This window comes from Hippichthys cyanospilos, chromosome 15, assembly GCF_059441005.1.
Source record: "Hippichthys cyanospilos isolate Australia breed blue-spotted pipefish chromosome 15, RoL_Hcya_1.0, whole genome shotgun sequence".
In the NCBI taxonomy this organism is placed as follows: domain Eukaryota; kingdom Metazoa; phylum Chordata; class Actinopteri; order Syngnathiformes; family Syngnathidae; genus Hippichthys; species Hippichthys cyanospilos.
Genome location: NC_142383.1, coordinates 18,250,906 through 18,266,590, shown reverse-complemented (window position 1 = coordinate 18,266,590; position 15,685 = coordinate 18,250,906). Strand labels below are relative to the sequence as shown.

The following is a 15,685-nucleotide window of genomic DNA, read 5'->3' as shown; positions in this document are numbered from 1 at the left end:
GCACAGAACACTGCAGGGAAGGAAAAAAAAAAAAGAAAGCCCCTTCCTCCACTCAAATCAGTGATTGATGGCCAGCCAATTGAGAATAATAATGACGATAACATTCTCATTGTGTCATCGACGTCTCTGATTGTCACTTCCTGCTCGGTTCTCCTTCGCTGTGGATCCGGTGTGGTTTTGCCATTACCGCCCCATTCCGGATAACATCCACCCTCCGGCCCACCCCCCCCCAAAAAAAGCACAACATGTCAGCGTGGGCTCCGTTTCTTTTCATTGTTATTCCCTGGGAGTGGAGCGTTCCCAAAGTGGCATTTTATCTGCTTTTGACTAATTCACGCACATGTGCGAGAGGACGGCAACATCAAGTCAGATGGCGCTCCCACAGAGAGTTTGACATCGCGGATAAAAGTGATGAATGACAGCCGGAGGGAAAAAAAATAATGGCGAGTGCATTTAGTCTTGTGCCATCGGTTCTTGAATGCCAGTGCTACTCAATTATATTGAGCAAACCCCCCCCTTGGAGGGAGAAAAACCACACACACACACACACACACTCATCAGACCATAAATAAAACGATCAACGATAAAAAATTGTATGAGTCTACCTAAAAGTGTAATCAACAAAAGGAAAAAGCAATCTTAAATCAATTTTCAATAACCTTTTCACAGCGTTTTATACAGGTTACACGTTAGTCTAAAGCTGAAAAAAACATCATCAAAACGCCTGAAAAAAGGATGCTAATCCCGGTCCGCTCCAATATTTGAGAAAAACTGGGCTGTGACAAGGCATCACAAGGGTTTCGTGAGATTTTTGGATATATCATGCTTTTCAATGACATGATGGGCAAAGTACAGTTTTCTTTTGAAATTAAGAGCAAATGAATTGGAACATGGTGCAACTTTGTGCTAAATCACGTTAGTGTGCATGTCTTCATTTGTCTACGTTTTGAACAGTCATAAGTGATGCAATTTCCCAGCAGATGTTACAGTTACATTTCTAATATATATTTTCTATCTTCTTAGGATGCAGAATAATATACGCCTAGAAATACCGCTATAAATGGAGTTGTCAAGTTTGACGGATCAGACATGGATGGCACAATACTTTGTCTTAAATGTTTATTTTAAACAAAAAATATTTGCACTTGTTATGAGGTACTTGACAGAAAAAATATTTTACAGGAAAAAAAGGATGAGAACTACTGCTTTCAAAAGGCATTCAGAATTTCTGCCAAATATTCAAGAAAAAAAATCTATTTTTGTTGTCATTGTATGATTCGTCAAGTCAAACGCTGCAAAAAGTTAAACCGACCAAACCTGTGTGTACGTTTTTTTAACATCATTAAGGCGGGATACTACTTCAGCGCTATTTATTTTGCCAATTTGTCAATTCTGAAACGTGCTATTTATTTAGTGAGCGCATATTTTCCCTCTGGATGACAAACGCAAAACTTGGACTCGCACCGCGCACTCGACTTTCTATTCTCATCGGCCCAGATCGCGAGTATACGTTTTCCACCTCCGCGGTGGTCCCATCCCCACGCCGAACCCCCGCCAGGTGCGCAGCACATGCTCAAAGAGAAACGATTAAAAGACAAAAAAAGTCAACAACTTACTTTGCGTCGAGATGAGAGGTTTTGCAATCTCTCCTTCGGGTGCCTAAATTCATTTGTATTCATTTGTCCTGGCAGTCAAAAACCTGATCCGTCAATCACAGCGTGACTCCTTTGGCGAGCGCGTGCATGAAGAAGGAGAAGGAGAAGATGAAGAAGGAGGCGACGCGGCGGAGGTTGCTCCTCGCTGGCTCCGTCACGCGTCGGTACGTCTCGGGCTCAAGCTCCGGGAGGGAAAAGGCATGGTGACTAGAGGCTGACATCCAATCCGATGCTGCTCCTCGCTCTTTCATTCATTCGGGCCGATCCGATCCGAACCGATCCGGGCGGAGGGAGGGACGGGAGGGGTTGCTGCCTGCCGGCTGGCTGCTGACGGAGTGAGGAGCCTTCCTCCACTGGCTTTCGCTTTTAAACGGGGGCGCTCCGTCCAGGTGTCGAGTTTCGCCGCCGAGCGGCGGACAGGCGCCACTGCAGGCCTTCCTCCCTCCCGCGCGCCGTCGCGCCGACCGACCGCGGGAAGAGAAGAAGAAAATAGCTGGGTGAAAAGGTCCATTTTGGCCTTTCGGCGGCCTGCTATTTTTGCGTCGTCTTTGTCCGAGTGACAAATCATTTGGGTTAAAGCGCAACTTTGCTTCTTTGGATTCTGGAAAGAGAGTTAGCAAGCCGGCTAGCTTGCGCCGGCGCCAACTATGCAGCAAGCTAACGAGGTGGAACGTTTAAAGCTTGCGTCACACTTGAGGTTAGTACAGAGTTCCCTCGTTTAATGCGAGGTTTCGTTCCCGAAAATACCCGCAGTAATCAAAATCAACGAATTAGAAATGATTACTTTTTTGATTTTCTTCCTTCTTGTCAAAAAACAAAAACACAACAGAAAAATGTAGGTATTTTTGTGTGGTCCATCGTAACAGTCCAAATATCAAGGAGAACAGCAAGGCCAACCCACGTTTTTCGTTTTATTGTTCTAATTTAATGAAAGTTAGCAAGTGGGCTAACTAGCTTTGGCGTCAACTACATAGCAAGCAAGCTAGGTGACGTTGAAAACCTTTAAGACCGTTGTCAAGCTCAAGGTTAATTCAAAGTTCCCTCGTTTATTGCAAGTTGTTTCATGCTCCAATTCATTTGCTCTCTATTCAAAAAGAAAACGTACAGCATTAAATCATATAAAATGTGAATTTCTGGACATGTGGTGCTGAGTTTCCAATATGGGATACTGTTATCACATACTTCATCGTTTTTGGAGATGCCATATTATTGCTGAACTTTTTCTACAGATGTTTATGGCAAAAATAAAGCAACAAATCCATGGAGCAAATCGCTAGCAGATTATCCGCTATTACAGGCCATATAAAATTCTGTCCTGGCCTTGACTGTCCCATACATAAAGCCAAATTATTTTTAAAATAAAGTTCGGCTGCAATTTAGGTCAAATGAAGCGGGGAAACTCAATTTCTTAAATGGGGCGATGTTATCTTGCTGAGCATACACCCCTGCACAGGCAGTTTTAGAGGGAAGCTCTTGACACCCGTTTGCCGCCGCACGCAAAACTTTCCATGAGGGCCCCTGCACCCTCAGAAGTAGCATTCAAGCTTTCTACAAACTGGACCCCCTCAAATGGATCCAACTCGTTGCGACTCATTTGGAACGTGTGTCAACTCTGCAATTGAACACCAAGGTCACGGCGGGTCAACGCAGAACCTAATGGACTCGAGTCATTTACGACCCCGCCCCTTGAGTTTGGAGCGCGGGTACCGCCGACGGATCGGGACGACTCTGCCCCCCTTTGGTCCAAATTACAAAGTCCGCGCTAGCCGGCGCGCTCGCTGCCACCCCGTCGAGCTGCTTAATTACGGTCGTTGGCACCGAGTCTGAAAGCTGCCTTTATCCCACCTTGCCCCCCCCCGCTCCCAAAATAGGCACGCAGGCAGCCGAGATCAAACACTCCCCATAGGGAAGGGGTCATTACGGGAGCGCGGGGCGGACACAGCCCAATGGCTAGCAGGCCACGCCTCCGCACCAAATTGCAGACCGGGCCCGGCCAGGAGGACACAAGTGCGGCCTTTTATGAGGGGACGTCAGCCACTTCGTTCAAGATTACCTCTCACACGCACCACTGAAACACTCTCACACAGCACTCAAATGGTCTCTTACACACTAACATTATTGCAATGCTCCAAGCACACTTTTTTTATTTACACACAAAAGAATGTCTCACACAAGGTACTCACATTTATTTGATCACAAATACTAATAAAATACAAACACTTTTTTTGGGGCGGGGGGCAAAAATACAAACTACTGAAACACACGCATGCCTAGTCTATAATAATATTCTTCACTCACACACTCCTGAAATGGTCTCTCACACACCACTGAAACGCTCCCACACACACTACTGAAACAGTCTCCTACACGCTAATGGACTCCTCCACACTATTGAAATGCTCCTGCACATGCGACTTAAGCGCTCTCATACATACTTCGCTCACTCAAGGTACTAAAATTTAAAAGGTACTAAAATCCTGATGAAACTCTCGCAAATCTCTCGCAAACTACTGAAATGCGTTCATACACGCGACTTGTACACTCACAATAGTGAAACAACGTACCCGTGACTCAAACCGTCTAACACACACTACCGAAATGTTTACACACAACTGAGACGCTCTCATTTTCTACTCAAACACTCACGCCAACAACCGAAAGGCTGTAACGCTTAGTATTGAAACAATCTCATACATACGGTAGTACGGAAACACTAACACAAACAAATCTCTCGCAAATGCACTCATACAACACTACTTGCGCACTCGCACCACCGAAACGACGTACCGGCGACTAAAACGGTCTAACACTCACTACTGAAATGTTTTGCACGCAACTGAAACGCTTTCATTTTCTACTCAAACACTCACGCCCACAACTGAAAACTCAAACGCTCAGTACTGAAACGGTCTCTCACACCCACGACTGAAAGGCTCTAACGCTTAATATTAGAACGGCCTAATGCATAGAGTAGAATGGAAACACCTTTACACAGACAGATCCCTCACAAACTACTGAAATGCTTCACTTTCACACACAATCTTAAAATGCCTTCTTTACAGTGAATTTTTTGGACCCATAATCGAAACCCTCTTTGACATACATTTTACTGTACCGAAACACACACAGCACATGGCGGTATGACGTATGAGAGGATTCCGGCGTGTACGAGGACATTTGCGCAGTTTTTAGATGGCGCGTCCCACACTTGATTAGGTGCTGTCCGGATCGCAAGGTCGACCGGCGCCCAGCGTACGCGCAAAGAGCCAAGGCTCTGCTAGCGAGACGGGCTTTTCTGGCTTTGGGTAGACCCGGGTTTCTCATGGTTTATATTTATCTGGGTGTCACTGCCATTACATAAGTAGCATGTTTGAAATTGCTCCCAGAAGCTCAAGGCCTTCTTCCAATAAGCAGGAGGCAGATTTAGAGTCCAAAACATTCCGTTTATTCACCGTTTATACACAATTTACAGGGGCGGAACCAGGTTCCGGGTCGGGTGAAAAAAAAAAAAAAAAAGTCCTGACTCGGGCTTTTTTGTCTGTTGCACGCCGCGTGCTTGTGTGGCTTTTCTCAAAATTCCTCCCACGGGACAAAAACACGGAGGAGTGAAGACTTTATAAATCACTTAAAAAGGCGGAATTTATACTTTAAAGTGAGAATTTGGACTTGAAACTAAGAAATGTCACTTCCCACAGAATTTTTACTTTAGGTCTGAAAATGAATTATTCATTTTATATAATGAACAATTAACATTATTATGATTGTCATTGTTTTAACTCATTTTTACCTTAAAATTTGACTAATCCTAATCAAGCGGATGCAGTATATATATATATATATATATATATATATATATATATATATATATATATATATAAATTCTCAGATAAAAGTGAGAGTCCTGCCACACTTTTTCCTCCTTTATTATTATATTTTTAACTTAAAATTGGGACTTTTTAAGACTCTAATCAAGCCCAATACAAAAAATTAAAAATATATACATGGATGGATACCTGGTACTGACTGTCTGGACTCCTTAAAGAAAGAAAGAAAGAAAAATACGTAAAAATACGTCTTTGGGAGGGAATGAGTTCACTGAGATTTCAAAAGCCTAAATTTGCGGATAAAAGTGAGAATACCCCAAGCTTTTTCCTCCGTTGACTTCAATCCTGTTCGGTAAATTTTCTCTGTATGCTTTTTTAAATTTTTCTACCTGCCTCGGCGAGTATCGGCGACCGGATATCGGAGACGGCCGGACCCCATATCCAACGGCTAGCAAACCTTGCAGTGTTGCGCGCGATTACGGTACAACTGGGCCAGGCGGATGGAACTTTGGCAGCCGGGGTCCAAGGCAAATTTCTGGGCAGGACGCGCTGGCAGGATTAGCTGCAGGGTGTTGACGTAAAACAAGCTGCCGTCACAGGACAAACAAACAGACGGTCAAAGACAGTGGCGCTCAGTGTGTGTTTTCATGCCGAGCCAGAGGTTACGGGGGAGGCGGCGTACAAAAGGACCCTTCATAGCGGGAATGCGCCCGCACCGGCCCCGCAACCTGCAACCTGCAACCTGCAACCTGCCTCATTCTTTCTCTTTGGCCCCTTTGCTTGCTTTGTATGCTAAATCCCGTCCCGTCCCGTCCCCCCCCCCCCCCCCCCCCCCCCCCCCCCCCCCCTCCACGCCGTCCTCCACTGGAGCCCTGTCATTCGTCCACCGCAAGCATTTCCAGTGCTGACACACCAGAGCCCCAAGCCACCCAGCGGCAGTGCCACAACCATAATCACTACCTTGGCGTCTCATAATAATACCGAAAAAAAAAAAAGGGATGAGCACTTTTAGGGCTGGGGCTCTCAAACCTGAAAAGGCTGAAGCCAAACAGGATTTCTTTTGGGAAAAAAAAAAAAGAGTCAATACCCCTTATGCGATATTTTGTCCAATCTTTGATCATCAAAGGCATTTCACATCATCCGTGGAGCTGAAATTTCACACAGATGGTGACAAGTTCAGGATATTAATTGGATTGTGATGCGACTTGTCGCTAAATTGTGTTAAAGCGACTCCTTCGCGTAATGCTCTATGCCTTTTTGTTACATTTTTAATCTTCTTGAAGGCTTGATAATACTGTGACAGGAACAGTACATTTTTCTCTTCAAATTAAAAGCGAATGAATCGGAACAAGAAGCAACTTATTGCCAAATTGCATTGCAGCGACTCCTTTCTAGTCATGCTTTCTCTGGTTTTAATGCCTTTTAATCCTCTGACAGGATAAATGCAGTTTTCTTGTCGAATCGAGAACAAATTTATTGGAAAAAAAGCCATGTTGTGAAACTATGTTACGGTGACTCCTATGCATAAAGTTATATGCCTTTATGCCAAATTTGAATCTACTTTAATACTTAATGAAGTGGCAGTAAGCGTGCACTGTTCTTTTCAAATTAATTAGCAAATTATTTGGAACAAGAGGCAACTGATTGCCACATTGTGTTTGAGTGACTCATTTGCATGACATTGCATGCTTTTTTTCTGTTAGGTTTCAATTTACTTTAATACTTTATAATCCTGTGACAGGAACAGGGCAGTTTCCTTTTCGAATCGAGAGCAAATTAGTTGGAACAGGAGGCAACTGAGTGCCACATTTAAGTGACTCCTCTGCACTAGCAGAAAGAGCATTTGCATCTATGTTGGAGAAAGCTCTTGGGGGGGGGGGCGCTGAGTCGGCAAAGCGGACACATTTTTGGCCGGCGTTGAAGAGCGCTGACAAATGACCAAGTTGGCAGCGACTAAAAGGCCAAACACACGCGGAAGTTCGCCCGCACCTGTACAGGAGATGTACTGTGTCCACACGTGCGGACGTAAACAAGTACGCATGTGTGTTGGAGAGCAACGGGCCGCTTGGAGCGTGGTCAAATTCCACCTTTGAGGCTCCTCCCAAAACCATAGATTAGTGCGACGCTGTCAGAACGTCTAATTTCGTGAAATCGCGCCTAAAACATGTAATTGACTTCCTGCCTAAATATGAATTATGGTAGGGGCGTAGCCAGAAAATTTTCGACGGTGCGGCCGGGGCGACGCCACACCTCAGTGAGGGGAGGCATGTACTGTGCGGTCAAAGTTTCATCAAATAAAATCAGTATTTTTATTACATTTAGTGATCATTTTTTTCAAATTAAAAAAAAAATGGACAGAAAAATCACAGATATCAAAAATTCTGTTTAAACGTTTCAGATCAATTTATATGTATTTTTTATTTTATTTTATTCAGCAATCGGTTGGTCAAAAATCTTTCTGGTATGAACAAGAATGGACTTTTTTTAATATATTTCAGGGACTTTGATGCACTTCAAGCTATTTTTTTCAGATTCAGAATAGGCTGTGACCTGTATAAAGCCTGTAACGAGTAACGTTAACATTACTGAAAGTTGAAAAGGATTTTTTTCTTTTAATGCTAAAACAGATACAACTAGTGATATTGATATTATTTTCATAGATAATGTTTTTCTTTTTTTGGGGGGGGGGGGGCGAGCGGAAAGAGCGTGGCTCCCTCCTCTTCTCGGGCCTGGAAACGGGCGCGCAGATTCCAGCGATACCTTGTGTAAAAGGACTTCATTATGCTGGCAGAATATAGACTAGACAAATATTTGGCTTGGTCATTATGATGCCGTATCCACTCCCCCCGCGGACCCCGGGCGCCTCCTACACCGGGCTCAGTGTTCGGCCTTCACCCCCCCCCCCCCCCCCCCCCCCCCCCCACACACACACACACACACGCACGCACACCACACCCCAGCGGAAAGAGGGCCCTCGGAGAAATCCAAGCTAATCTCCGAGCTTGATCATTTTCGGGTGATTTACGACAATGGCGGCGGGGCGTGGACGACTTGGGCTGCCTGTGACATCATTCCCAAGTGGTCGGGAGTCCCCGAGACCCCCGCGCCCCTCCAAACAGATGCTCTTTCATTCCCGTGTCTCATGCGCTGCCCTCCTTCCCGCCTTCCTCTGCCGCATTCCGCCCATTGCCAGTGAGACCCCCCCTTTCATACATACGTATACCTATATATATATATATATATATATATATATATATATATATATATATATATATATATATATATTTCAAAGCGTCTCTTTTGACAAATGAACCACATCACCTTGATTTTTTGTTTGTACTTCTGTTTTGGAAACATTTTAGGCTAGCACAGGCCGCTCAAATGCGGACGGCGGTCGGCAAACGGCCGGCGGGCCTCAGTTTGGACGGCGGCGCTTTTTCTTGCAGGTTTTGACCCATCGCAGGCCGTGTTTTGCGATGCGGCAGAACACCCTTGAATGTTCCCGTGCCAAACGTCCAGCGTTCCACGGCGGCGCTCTTGGGAATGACTTTCAGATGGTCCCGATAATAGGGGACGTCCCAGCGCAGGAAATTGGACGAATTTCCCTTTCGAGGGGACCGCCGGTGCAAAATGACATCCGTCCACACAAGTGATCCTTGTCTGGACCCGAACGCCGCCTTTCCCAGAGCCCGCCTTCACCCCTCCGAGCGCGTTTTGGAACGTTCCGGCGAGCAAAAGCGGATCCCGGCCATAAGACTAAAAACACAGCGGTCCTCAGCCAAAGCCCTCAGGACCGCACCATAAACATTTCATTTCCTCTGGCGAGCGATAGGAAGGCCTTCCGTGATGTTCAAAAGGAGCAGAAGCAGCGACGCAAGAATGCCCGTCATTCGGCGCCAGTGGCGTCTCAAAAGAAAAAAAAACAAAAAAACAAACAAACCAAAAAAACAGGTGAAAAAACCCCAAAAACAGAGGTGAGCAACCAATTAGTTTCATGAAATAATAATTAAAGTAATGGATTACTTAATTACTTACTTTAGGTACAAAGATGCTAGTATTTTAACTACTAAAATGCCTAAAGTAATATTAAATCATATTAAATGATGATAATAAAAATTACAGCACGCAATTATATTTTACATCAATACATAACCATATTTACAATTTAATCCGTACTAATGGGTAAAATGGTGTTGTGTTGTTTGGTCTCTTTTAATGGAAAAGCGGCTATTGACTCCTAAAATTAAGTGTAAAAAAGAATTCGAGAACCACTTATAATTTGATTAATACATCAGTACATAACCATATTTACAATTTTATCTGGAAAAGTAAAAAATGGAAAAGTACCAATTGATTACTAAAATTAAGAATTTGGGGAAAAAAAAAATCACAGGGGAGTACATTGTTATTGAAGAAAAAAAAGTTGAGAGCCACATAATTATATTTTGCAATAATACATAAGCATATTTACACTTTTATCTGTGAATTTGAAAATATTTCACATTGAAAAAGGAAGCCATGCGAAAAAAGATCATAGTTTCATCACAGCGGTTGTAGTAATAATAAATGACTGCAGAAAGTATTGCGGCCAGCTGAGAAGTGCGTTAGACGCCATGTTTGTTTCTTTGTAAGACGTGCTTATTATTACAGATGGAAAAAGTACAACAAACATTTACCCTGGAGGTGTTTCAAGTGGCAATTGGGTAGCCAAGTTCCCAAATAGCTCATGTGTGCAACGGGTGTATATTTGGTGTAATGACAAAAGCTTCTTGACTGAAAGAAGTCTAAATTGAAAAAAAAAAAAAAACAACACCTCGCCGAGTGTTTTTACGACGCGATAAGTGCCAGATCTGGAAAGCATCATTGGGGGAACAACTCGCACATCATTTTCAAATTCAAACTGCTTTTATTACTCATTATTTGTACCATTCCACGTCCTCATCCAATACAAAACACATACGTTTTTTTTTTATTTATTTTTTTTACGACTGCGACGGTAATCCGAATGAGACCGTTTGCTGTTTTATCGACTAGTTCGCTCAGTGTCTATTATTTTTCTCATTTTTTCCTAATCGCTAATGTCTGCGTTCATTTAGGGATTTTCCGTGAAGGCTTACAGTAGAGTCGCATTTGTGTTTTTTTGCTTCCAGACTTGCACATTTAGATAAAGGTGCGTAAATCCTCGGGGGATTTTTCCACATTTACCTGGTAAAAATGCAAAAATAACATTTCGCTGCGGATTAAAAAGATTAGGAGCGTTGGGTCTTGGTAGAGGTTTGCGCTATAGCAAGTTATGAAAACTTCACTTTCTCGAGTAAATTCAAGTTTGTTTTTTTTTGACTGCATATTCACGAAATTTACTTCATTTATTTGAATAATTTACATCATCTAACAGTTAATCAAGGCCAAATGTACACACTCCTTGATATTACCTGCTTTCCAGCTACACTACTTTCTGCTAGCATGTCTCCGTTTCAGATTAGCATTAAGCTAGTTGACGTTTCAATGTTTAACTTTTGTTATTGTTTTGTTTTCCAAGTCAATCCTTTTCCAAAGTGATACTATTTTTTTTTTTGGCTAAAACAGAACATTTGAGTAAGTCTGCCAAGTTCTAAAGTGATCAGTAGGAACGGGAACTGTGTCAGTTGAGTTAATTAGTTCATTTAAAGTCAACTCTCGAAAGCGCATGCGCGTGGCGTTTACTCGTCTCTGCCAATTGCTAATTGTCTCTGCTAAAAGTCATCCAAGAGTTCTCAGCAGCCAATGTGAGAGCGCTAAGTGATGCCAGTTGTTGTTTTTAAATATATAGCGTGATTCGATTGGCCCGGCCCACTGGGGAATAGTTTTTCAAGCAAGCGCTAGCTCCCGAGTCTTCCCGTCACACTTCATCCCTCCTTGAAAGCCATTTTGTCTGGGCTGCTTCAACCGCGTCCGTCCCGCCTCCTCGTTTTTCACAAGCCTTACTTTGCGCATATCTATCCCCCCGACTCGGCGCTGTCAGGTAAATGAAGGCCCTCAGAGGCCAATGTGGTGACGGCGGCCGCTGCGCTGTGACACCGCAGCTTTAAATGCACAAAAGAGATGAAGTGTGCATGCCAATGGAAACTTAAAAAAAAAAAAAAAATCAAAATACAATGCCGTGAAGAGCGCCGGCTGGGGAAGGCAAAATTTAGGAGGCGTGCTGGCCAGCGCTTCTGGGTCCCGCTAATGAGACGTTTGAAAGGGTGTTTTAGAATAGGTCAAAGGTCAGGGAGCAAAAATTTCAAAGGTTCTCTTCATATTTTTTTTTGCATTGTTATTTTATAATCTATACATGCGGCTTCAAAGAATTGATCAACCATAGCTGGATTAAACACTATCTTGAATCGACACATTGTGAGCAGGTGTCATTACGCAGACCACCGCTAGGGTTACCGGAAGTGATGTCATATAGATATTGCGCAATTTCCCCAGCGACACAAGTAAGACTCAATGGTAAGCAACATTATGAAAAACATGAGTCCACAAAGACCTCAAAGGTTCACCAACAGAGGGTGCTAAAACACAGTTGTGAATTCCCCATTCGGGTGGGGACACATTTCTGGAAAAACCTGAAGACGTGAAGGCGAGCGATTCAAAGCACGAATGGCACGTTAAAAGCTGCTAGCAAATTAACTTTTTGTTTTAATTTGTGGTAATCTGGCCAAGTGAATTTTGCCCGGCCAAATGTAAACGTTATACATTTGAACATGAATAGGATAAGATTTAACCATTTAAGATTTGAGTAAATGTGTACTGCAGTAATATTTGTCTTAAAAAATATGTATTGCATGAAGACTTCACTAATTGTTTTGTTTTTTTTTTTAAATGGGGGATCTACTTTGCGGGTTGTAATTTTCGCGGGGGGGGGATACCGGTCCCCATTAACCGCGAATAACGAGGGATCACTGTATATATATTTTTGTTACATACACACACAGTATTTATGTACGCACATATATACAGTATACATAGAAACATACATAAGCAAAAGCAAATAGACATATATACACACATACACACATCTAGTTAACTTTTACACAAAAAAAAAAAAACAGAAAACAAAAACACGACTCCACGCAGCCGCAGAGCATGTCCGGGAGGTAAAGATCCGCCCTCTAGCGGACGCCTGCTGTCATTACGTGACGCAATCGCCACAGCCCCAAAAGACACCAAAGACCTTGCTGATCAAACGCAAATTATTAGAAAAACATCATACACGTTGCGGGCCGCCATGCACCAAAGCTTTCAAGTGGTTTGTATTTCCACGCAAGTCCAACCGGTGAGCCTCGACGACACACAGAACTGTCGAGGGACACGGGGAAAATTAGTAGCTCTCCGCATGCGTCCTATATTTTGCTCTCAGCATATACAATAATTAGCTTTATATACACACTGTATATGTGTGTGTGTTTCCCCAAGGCGGCGCTTAGTAATCCCCAGCTGTGCGTTTGGGGTGCCAGCGAGTCCCGAGCGAGGCCTTGCGGCTCGTCCCGCTGCAGGCGACCTTAATGACAGGCTTGCAAAACGCTCAAATCTCAAGCGCGACATTTCTGCCCCTGGATCTCCTCAACTTGACTTTCCGCGCTTTGAAAGTTTTATGCAATTAAAAAAATAAAAGTCACTAGTAGGAAGTTACAAAGCACAAATACTTGCTACCTGGAAATGAGCATTTTCAAATGAAGAGCAAATTAATTGGAACATTAAACATTCTCTTGCTAAATTCCGGTGAAGTGACTTGCAAAAGTGTTAATGAGTGGAATTCGGCGGGTATCAGCAAATTTGGATTTTAGTACATTGCTCTTAATTTGAGAAGAGCAAATTAATTGGAAAGTGAAAACCTATTGCAAAATTAGTGACTTTTGCCAAAGTGCTCATGGTTTACTTGGAACGTTATTAAGACTTCGGCACATATCAGTAAATCTCTTTTGAACAGGGGATGGCTCGGTTATCTACTTCTCAAGCATCAGCATTTCTTTTTTATGACTATGACCACGGATATTAAATCAATGGAATCGAATTTTGAACGAGGCTTCTTATCCCACAGCTCGTGAATATGGTCGTAGGAGTCGCGGCTCACTTTGCGCGCAAGGCGAACTTCCCGCTGCAATCCAAACAGATCGCATAGGGACACTCGCACTTTTGAGAATGAGAACAGCGGAGCTGTGTCGGGGGCCCCGCCGAGGCCCCGTCAAAAGGCCTCACGCCGGCGCCACTTGAAAGCGTGGCCTTTTCATCGCCGGTCCCGCCGGACGCCATTAAGCCCTCGCCCGCACCGTGAAAAGAAAATACGGCCGCGGAGATGCTTCAAATGGTCTGTCGGCGTTTCGCCCATATACTTGTACGGTTGTGCTCATAAGTTTCAAGTGTCAACCTATGAACACAATAGTTAGTCTGCAACCCGTGGCGAATGGCAAAACATGCATCCGTGTTCATAAGTTTGCACATCCTCTTCCCGGTGTGATCATGAGTTTACATGTCGCAGTGATATGAGAACAACGAGTGGTGAATTGTGATGCATGCGTATGTGTTCATAAGTTTACGTACAGTATTAGACTATGTCAACTGAAGAGCACAACTCGCCCTTGGCTGGTGTACTCAAACGTTTACATATCCTAGGATCGTTTCAAGCATGAGCACAATAGTATGTCTGCCAGTGGTGAATGTTAATACATACATCTGTGTTCATAAGTTTACATATATGGATAACTCACCTTTGTTCATAAATTGTACATATTCTAGGGCTGTGTAAACATAAGCACAACTGCATGTCTGCCAACTAGGGGTGAATGTTGATACATGCCGTTGTGCTAATAAGTGCACAAATCCGAGAACTGTTTAACTCATGAGCACAATTGTGTCTGCCAACGAAAGGTGAATGGTGATACGTGAACTTATGAGCAGAGTCGCATGTCTTCCAACTAGTGGTGAATTGTGCTTCATGTAGTTGTGCTCATAGTTTACATATAGGTCTACGCAAATCAACACAACTAACTCTGGAATGGCCGACTAGTGCTTATAAGTTTACAGAACTAGGACTGTGTAAACTTATAAGCACAATTGTATTCCTCCAACAAATGGTGAATGACTTTATGTTTGTGTATATATATATATATATATATATATATATATATATATATATATATATATATATATATATATATATATTCCTGTGGCAGTATAACCTAGAAAAAAAGAATGGTAAATTTTGTGCGAGTATGCCAGCTGCACTTGCGCCGCTTGACACTTACATAAGAACTTTTGGAGGTCAAAGTGCATCCTTGTGGACACGCACACGCTTGTGAAAGGAAGGTCAAGCCACACCCTCTATCATGCTTGTCTTACACGCCTTGTCCACCTGCCTGCCTTCATGCTTGGCCATTTATAGCAAAGACGTGATTAAAAGATACACACATGGCCAGCCTGGATTTTTTTTTTTTTAAACGACTCTCCAGAATTGTCGCAGTCCACGAATGCGACACAGACTTTGGACTTGAAAATGTGAACCACAAAAGACGAGACGGAACAAGCGGCCCTATTGAAAAAAACAACCCAGTGACTGCCACATCAAACAGCTACAACTCACGAGACTACTTCCAGCAAAGGTGTCCAAACTGCGGCCCGGGGGCCCTTTGTGGCCCGCCATCCACATTTTAGCGGCCCGGCATTTGATGAAAATGTGGCCCGCAATGCTGCGTGTGTATATATATATATATATATTAGTATATAAAAAGTAGAAATTACAAATGCAAATCAACATCAATATTGCTGAATGGAAAGGGTTTTCCTTTAAAAGAGTCGGGGTTTTTTTAGGGAAATTTTGCACTACTAATATCAGTACTTGCTATCAGTGACTACTCAATACGTGAGTACGCCTATTAGTATCGGTCTGGAAAAAAATAGTACCTTGTTTTTCGCAAACAGCTCAAACCAGACCAAAAAAAACTTTCTCATGTTTACAGTGCGCTTGAATCCAATTGCGCCATAGCGCATCAAATCCTAATCCAACTCAATGGAATCATACTATCGAAAAACAATGGGTACAATTTTTCCAATATCTCAAGAGGGCTTCAAAGAATTACTCAATCTTTGTTTGTAAGGTCAGGAGTCAATGAACTACACTTATTTTTCCAGCTTGAAGTAATATACGTCAACTAATACTTTCAATGAAGACTTAAAAAAAAAAAT

General features: G+C 43.1%; 1 protein-coding gene across 1 annotated transcript in view; it reads right to left on the bottom strand.

Moving 5' to 3' along the window:
• LOC148412128 (uncharacterized) overlaps nt 1-1,977 on the bottom strand; it is a 56,381-nt gene extending 54,404 nt beyond the window's left edge. The window contains exon 1 of the mRNA XM_088435249.1: nt 1,617-1,977. Within this exon, the coding sequence (XP_088291375.1) occupies nt 1,617-1,669 (53 nt within the window). The 5' untranslated portion in view covers nt 1,670-1,977. The remainder of the gene's footprint in view (nt 1-1,616) is intronic.
• Between the last annotated feature and the right edge of the window lie 13,708 nt (nt 1,978-15,685).